The sequence below is a fragment of the Chrysochloris asiatica genome, unplaced genomic scaffold (genome assembly GCF_000296735.1).
Source record: "Chrysochloris asiatica unplaced genomic scaffold, ChrAsi1.0 scaffold00002, whole genome shotgun sequence".
Classification (NCBI taxonomy): Eukaryota; Metazoa; Chordata; class Mammalia; order Afrosoricida; family Chrysochloridae; genus Chrysochloris; species Chrysochloris asiatica.
Window position 1 is genome coordinate 49,505,791 of NW_006408520.1, and position 8,016 is coordinate 49,513,806.

General features: G+C 36.1%; 1 protein-coding gene across 1 annotated transcript in view; it reads right to left on the reverse strand.

Annotated features, from left to right (window-relative positions):
- MSH4 (mutS homolog 4) overlaps positions 1-8,016 on the reverse strand; it is a 133,907-nt gene that overhangs the window by 60,191 nt on the left and 65,700 nt on the right. The window contains exon 8 of the mRNA XM_006831087.1: positions 2,509-2,583. Coding sequence (XP_006831150.1) covers positions 2,509-2,583 — 75 coding nt within the window. The remainder of the gene's footprint in view (positions 1-2,508; positions 2,584-8,016) is intronic.

Below are 8,016 nucleotides of genomic sequence, written 5' to 3' on the forward strand. Positions count from 1 at the left end.
TATCCTTCTAAAGACATTGCTAATACTATACTATATTTCATGTTATTTTTTCAAATTAAAAATTTTATATTCTTTGTTTTTCCAGTTTGCACTGCCACATAAGCATTAGAAACTTTTAAAAGCAATTTTTTCCTTTAATTTATAAAATTGTAATCTATGTAAAGTAATCTCTTTTCTAATTACTGGATTCTTATTTTCCTATCATTTCTCATGAATATAAATAATTCTGCAATAATGATCACTGGGCAACATTTCTGCATAGATCTCACAGACAGATTTTTACAAGTGGTATTAGAGGATGAAAAGGTATATGTTGTGAAATATTTCTGTAAAGCATTTGTAATGTGTATCACTACTTGCTGTCTAAGGAATTGCCTATTCTCTCATTAGTAGTGAGTAGTATTCATTTAAAGGCGCTCTGGTAGTGTAGTGGTTACGAATCGGGCTGCGAACCTCAGTGTCAGAAGTTTGGAACTACGAACAGTTCCACAGAAGAAAGATGAGGCTTTCTGCTCCCATAAAGATTTCCAGCCTTAGAAACCCTGTCGCTATGAGTTGAAACCGACTCCATGGCACATAACCAACCAACCAACCAGTATTCATTTAAGAAAAACAAAACTAAACAAAATTTTGCTTCTTGTGTAGATTACAAATTTTAACTTGCATTCCTTTATGTGAGAATGTGAGGTTGGACATTTTTGGTTATTTATTAACTGCTTTTATTTTATTTTGTTTTTTTATAATTTCCCATATTTCCATTTGCATGCCAGTATGTTCTTATGAATGTATGAAGAAGAAATTGTAGCATTATCTGTTACAAACCTTTCCTTTTATTGCCTATTACTTTGCCTTTGACATTTAACTTTGAAATTTGTTTTACCAGATCTATCAATATTTCCTTGTTGATTTATTTCACCTTTTTCATTCTAAAAAAGTTAACAATTCTTCTGAAATCTCTTGCCAAATTATTAGTTTCATTGGAATGGACTCTATACCAAAATTCTTCCATATTGTTCACTAGCCTTTCTTTTTCAAAAGCAGTTATTTTCTGTCACATAAAGTTTTATAGAGTATAGTTTTTTTACATTAATACTAACATCATCATTATGTAACATAATTATAATAACTACTTCTAGTAAGAGTGCTAATGACTACTAAAATAAATGGGTGTTAGTTTCGTGCTGTTGTTAGACGTCATCAAGTCAATGTGAACTCATAGTGACCCTATGTGACAGAATAGAACTGCTCTATCTTTAAAGAAAAGAACTCTGGTAGTACAATGACCGATAACCTAAAAGTTGTCAGTTCAAAACCACAAGCCACTGCACGTGAGAAATATGTAACAGTCTGCTTCCATAAGATTATAGCCTTGGAAACCCAGTTGGGCAGGTCTACTCTGTCCCTTAGAGTTGCTATGAGTTGGAACTGACTTCACAGCAAGGGGTTTTGGTTCATCTTTTTAGAAGCAGATCACCAGGTTTTCTCCCATGGAGGTGCTGAGTAGGTTTAAACAACCAACTTTTTGGTTAGCAGTTGAGCACATAATAATTGTATCACCAGGGTTCCTTGAAAATTTGACAAGGCACAGAATCAAAATATCTTTCCACAGATCATTTATTAATTACAAAAGAAAATATAGTAACTGTACAGCAAAGAAATTGATCAAAGTTAAAATGAACAACAATAAGGGAATGACATAATTTATCTCCTGATATAATGTACTGAGAAGGATACAATATTGCTCGTATAGTTTTACTGCCAAAAATGCATAAGGCAAATCTAATCATGAGGAAACAACCATATAAAACTAAATTGAGGAATATTATATAAAACAACTGGTGCTTATGCTTAAAATGTCAACATCAGGAGAGCCAAAGAAAAACTGAGAAACATTTCTAGTTTCATGGTATCTAAAGGAGTTCTGGTGTGGCACTGTAGGCTAAGCAATGAACTGCTTATGATAAGGTTGGCATTTCAAACCCACTAGCTGCTCCTTGGAAACCCTATACAGTTTTTGCTATTAATCAGAACTGACTTAATAGTACTTAACAATAACAACAAAACAAACATGACATTATGTACAATGTATGATACTGTACTGAACCCTGGATCAGATGAAACAAACGCTCTTAAAGAATATTTATAGGTCAAACAGGAAATCTGAATATGAGTTATATATGTAACAGTATTGTACCAGTGTTAAATATCCTGAGTTTGATAATTACGTAGCCGAACATCTGTATTCTTTGGAAATACACAATTTAGCATTTAGGTACTGTAGCTTATTCTCAAGTTAATCAATAATGGTAATAATAATGACAATAATGTTTATGTATCATGGTGGGGAGAGAGAAAACATGATTAAAACATTAATAACTGGTGAATCTAGGTGAAGAATATGGGAATTCATTTTATTACTTTTATCAATTTTAAGTAATAGGTATTTTTTTTTTTTTTTAAATACTGATGCTAAGCATATTTTGTATAACATGTACGCATTTAGGTTACCTTTAAAGGATCCACAAGTTCCAAGGTATGTTTCAGGTATATTAAATTTGTTATCTTTGATTCAGCTGCATTAACCTGTTAAGATAAAAATTCAAAGGTGGCTACCATGAATATTTAATATTAGTGTTTTTCTTGCATATTCTATGGTTATCATATTCCACATATTTTTATATATAAACATAGCCAGGATGCCAGCATAGAGGATGACTAGAAATTACTGACCCACCATATGAGAGGGCTTAAAAAATTACATGGAAAAGGTGGAAATGAAAGATAATGAAAATTTCCACAAACTTTTTGAAGTCATCTTGTACAAAGTTAAGTCCAAAAGTATTGCTACAAAATCATACAAATCTTTATTAAACAAAAACACAAAAATGTGAAGCTACTGTTTCTCTACTATCCTCTATCTAGGTGTGTACACTTCTGAAGGTGACGTTTTCATCTCTTTAACTTTTCCCTGAAGAACTCTGCACTCTTTGTGATTTATACCACATCAAAAAGCAGTTTGGGCATCGTCAAGGGATACAAATTGTTCTCCTTTCAATGTTCTTTGAATTTTCCGAACAAAAAGTAGTCTGAAGGGACAAGATAAGGGCTAGCAAATGGATGGAGTATGGTTTCCCAATGAAATCCTTGCTATCCTCAAAACTGGGCAAGTATAGTGTAATGATGGGAAAAAACTCAGCACAACTTTCCTGGCCTTTTTCTCACCCATGCAGTTTTCAATTTTCTTAAAACTTCCTAGCAATTCCACATGATCATTCATAATAGTGGAAAGGCATGCTTGTTGTTTTTAGGTGCCACTGAGTTGGTTCTGACTCACAGCAACTCTATGTACAATAGTCTGAAACACTGCCCAACCCTACATCACTGCAACAATCATTGCTATGTTTCAGTTCATTAATACAACCACTATGTCAATCCATCTCATTGAGCATCTTTCTCTTTTTTGCTGACAACATGATGTCCTTCTCCAGAAACTAGTACCTCCTGATAACATGCCCAAAGTCTCACCATCTTTGCTTCTAAGTAGCTTTCTGGCTGTACTTTTTCAAAGGAGATGTATTTATTCTGAGTTCACAGTATATTTAGTATTTTTTGTCAACACTGTAATTCACAAACACCAATTTTTCCTCAGTCTTTCTTATTCATTTGCCCAGTTTTCACCTGCATATGTGAAGATACCAAGGCTTGTGTCAAATGCATACATTTCAACATTTTAAAGTTCTTTTCAGCAGATCTGCCCAATGCAATATAGTGCTTGATTTCTTGACTGACACTTCCATGAGCATTGACTGGGGATCCAAGTAAAAAAATCCTTACCAACTTCAATATTTTCTCCATTTATCATGATTTTACTTATTGGTCCAGTTTTGTTTTCTTTAAGGTGTTATCATACTGAAGGCTTTAGTCTTTGATCTTCATCATTAAGTACTTAATTTTCAACAAGCATACCCCAGGTTAATGAATCTTCTTCCAATCCTGATACTTTGTTCTTCTTCATATATTCCAGCTTCTCAGATCATTTGCTCAGTATACAGTTGGAGTAAGTAAGGTGAAAGGATACAACCCTGATGTACATTTATCTTGATTTTAAACCACACAGTATTAAACAACTGCTTCATAGTCTATGTAAAAGTTTCACATGAGCACAACTAAGTTTTCTGGAATTCCCACACTTCTCAATGTTAGCCATGTCTTTGCATAGTTCAGTAAAACACAGGTAAGCAAGTTTCTGGTATCTTTCAGGCATCCTTTCTACCCATTACAAAAGATGCTGGCTCCCTAAGCTGAGCATTCTTTTCCTGTAACTTAACTCACTGCATGTGCCTGTGTCACCTGGACCTCTTCACACTGTCCTGTGGGACAAGGAGCTTAGGACCAATGGTACTTCTGTGAGTGATCAAATTCTTCTTCCTAGACCTAAGTGTTTCAGGTATTCTGCTCCCATCCATGAAACTATGACAGGATAACTTGCCATATTGCAAGCTGGGCAAAATCTATACTCCCCACAATTTTTGGTAATGCTATGTTGTAATTGCTTATTTCTTACCCATATCTCACACTGGATTATAAATTCCTTTGGATCAGAAACTTATATATAGCACTAATTGTTGTTAGTTGCTGTCAAGTTAATTCTGACATATGGCAACCCAATGTGATCAAAGTAAAACAGTTGCATACATTTTTCAAGGCTGTGCTATTCTGGAATCGTAAGGCTTGGTAAAATCAATCACTTATTTAATGACTACAAGGAGTCACACACTACAAAAATTTTGTGTAGCAGAAATCAATTGAAAAATAATGAAAAGTTATTCAAAGTGAAACAAAACACTTTGGGTGAAGACTAGAGAAAAAATTTTAATATCAAAGTTTATATTATAATGAAAAGCATATTCATGGTACAATATATTGAATGCTGAAATTTCAGACACTGTGGGGGGGAAAAGATTGGGATGATTAAAACAAGAAATTTATTTTGTCAGTTAATATTTATCGTCAGAAAAACTGAATTTTCTTTAAAAAAGAATCCTGAATGTCTAAAAATCAGTATTCTCAAGGAGAAATTAAAAGAACTCAACTCAGGAAAATAATTCCATACTAGAAACTTTCGGGGGACATTTAATTCATTCAGAAGTTTCAGTTAATCACATAATTGTCAACATAACATGTACATAGTTGCATGAAGTTTTAGCAATTCATGCAACTTAGCCAGCACAAGTTAGAACTAATTTAATAAATAGTGCTTTTAATTAAAAGATATGTGCATATATTAAATGAAAGCAACTCATTTAAAATATATTTACTGATTGTGAAGAAAACAGCAACTGAAAAACAGTTGGATTCAATAAGACTACTCAATAGGGAACACTGATAGTTATGAGTCATTTATGTAGCTAAGTATAAGCTTAAGTTTCCTGAAAAGCCAGTATATCTTATCTAATAAGTACAAAGAAAACTCTCTATAATGGACAGATTGCTGGTTAGGAAAAAATTTTTACATTATGAATTATTCCCTCAAACCAAACAAGGTGCAAAGTAACAGTGAAGAACACGCGCTGACAAAGCTACACTTTATGTATCTGTGTTCTTTGGAAGTGTAAAAAGTTCAAGGATATCTTATCTATCTTCATCTCAGACCTAGTAGCAAAAAATCTGGGTTTTCTAAGTAGGATTTCTACAAATTAGAGAAATGGGGCATTGTAGCACTATCAATAAATCTGTGATCTGTTAACCAGGTCACATTCATTATCTGGGCCTTATATATTTCCCCTTTCTAGTTAAATTGATCCAAGAGTTCCAATTGCTACTTCAGTTGGCATTATCACTGGTTAAGCACGGGTACCACCAACAGATCCAATATTGGAAAGAGTGAGTGTCCCTTCAGTATATCCTGACATAGTAATTTAAACAAATATGCTTTTGTAAGTATGTAAAATCGCTGGACCATAATTCCACCAACCAGAGTTGGAAAACACAGTAATTCATGAGACTTTAATTACAGTTCTAAGAAGGGTATTACTTCAGCAGTGGATTAAAATTAACAAAAGGCTGTTTTTGTCCTGCTTAACAAACCTTCAAAGCTCAACTGGATCAAACTGTTTCTAGGTAACTTAACTGCATCCCAGAATAAAAGTCAACAATATGAAACATACTACATGAATAACTTTCATCCAAAAACAAAGTATAAAAACTCACTTCCATCAAGTCAATTTTGACTCATAGTGACAATACAGGACAGAGAAAACTGCTTCATAGGGTTTCTAAGGTTGTAAATGTTTACAGGAGCAGACTTCCACAGCTTTCTCCCAGAGTGGCTGGTGGATTTGAACCAAAAGCTTTGGTAGCTGTCAAGCACTTTGAACCAAAAGCTTCCTGTTAGCTGTCAAGCGCTTAAATCTCTACCCACCAGGATAAATTTTGCAATATCTGGCATACAATAAAAATTAACAGGCATACAAGGTTGAAACCTACAATCTATACAACAGAGAAAATTCAATAAATCAAAATCAACACAGAAATTATGTGATTAGCAAGCAATTGCAATGCAGTGAATTATTTTATATGGCTATCCTACCCACAAGGAGCTCTGGTAGCGTAGTGGTTACGAATCGGGCTGCGAACCTCAAGGTCAGCAGTACGAAACTACCAGCTGCTCCCGTAAAGATTTACAGCCTCAGAAACCCTGTAGAGGGTCGCTATGAGTCGGAACCGACTCCACGGCACATAACAACAACAACAACAATCCTACCCATATAAAATAATTCACCTCACTGCAAATGAGTCCTGGTGTGGCGCTGTGGGTTAATGCGCCAGACTGCAAAGCCATTTGAACTACAAGGTCTGCAGTTTAAGCTCACCAGCTGCTCCTCAGAAACCCTATACAGGGTTGCTATGGGTCAGAACCGACTCAACAGAACTTCACAACAACACAATAACATCCTACCCGTAGTCTTTTTTTTTTTAATGTTTTATTGTTAATTATGTGATAGTTTACATGAGAGAACATGAGCTTTACATTCATCCTATCATATATTGTTTCACTGACATGGTTATAATCTCCTCCATGCATCATCAAACAACCAAAGAGTATACCCTGCAAGTCAGCCCCCTGGTCATCAGCACACAGCCCCTCTTCCTCCCTGAGTCCAGAATACCCAGACGCTCCATCTCTCCACGTCAGCATCTCTGGCTTCACTGTTTCTCTGGGTAGGGTCCCTCACGCAGCTCTTCTCCCTTGATGGTCCCAGGGACCACCACTCCTGGACTGCAAAGTCAACCACTCCCCTTCTTTACATTTCCAACCCTCACAGTCAGTCCTGAAAACGATTATTCACTATTGTGCCACATGAATGCCATCACCATCTCCTTTCATCAGCCCTGCCCAGACAGATTGGATACTAGTACTCAGTGTACTACCTTCCTCCGTGCCCTCTGGATCTAGGCACTCACTTGAAAGTTTGTAATCCAATCACTTCTTGCCTTTGTGCCTGTATCTCCCATTTTGGGTTGCCAATGTCCAAGTTGCCCATCCCTGTCTGCTCTGTGTATGGCGGGAGTGGAAATGATTCTCGCTTAAAGATTTGTTCCCTCTTTTGAGCTACTGCATCCATAGGTGTAGGTCAAGTTCATCAAATTGTACCAGATTACTCTTTTTTCCTCTTCTTTCTTCATCTAGTTGAGTCTGATCTTCCAGCCATTGACGCCAGCCAGGTCAGTGGGATTACCTGTAAGTGTGGATGACCTTATGTATATGCCCTCTCTTCTTATCAGCTGGACGCTCCACTCTACGCTCTAGTCCTCTGTGGCTATGTCACTGACTCTGGGCCCAGCAGCCCCAGATCTTGCCACACTGCTAGCCAACCAGGTCTCTACCCAGGTTCACTGGAATCTATTGAACATTGTATGGCTTAGCTAGCAGCTTGATTGCTGTTCTTCCCTCACTTCCCCTTATGGGTGACCAACGTGTTCACCAGTCAGAGCATGTCTGCTCGTGTATTCCCA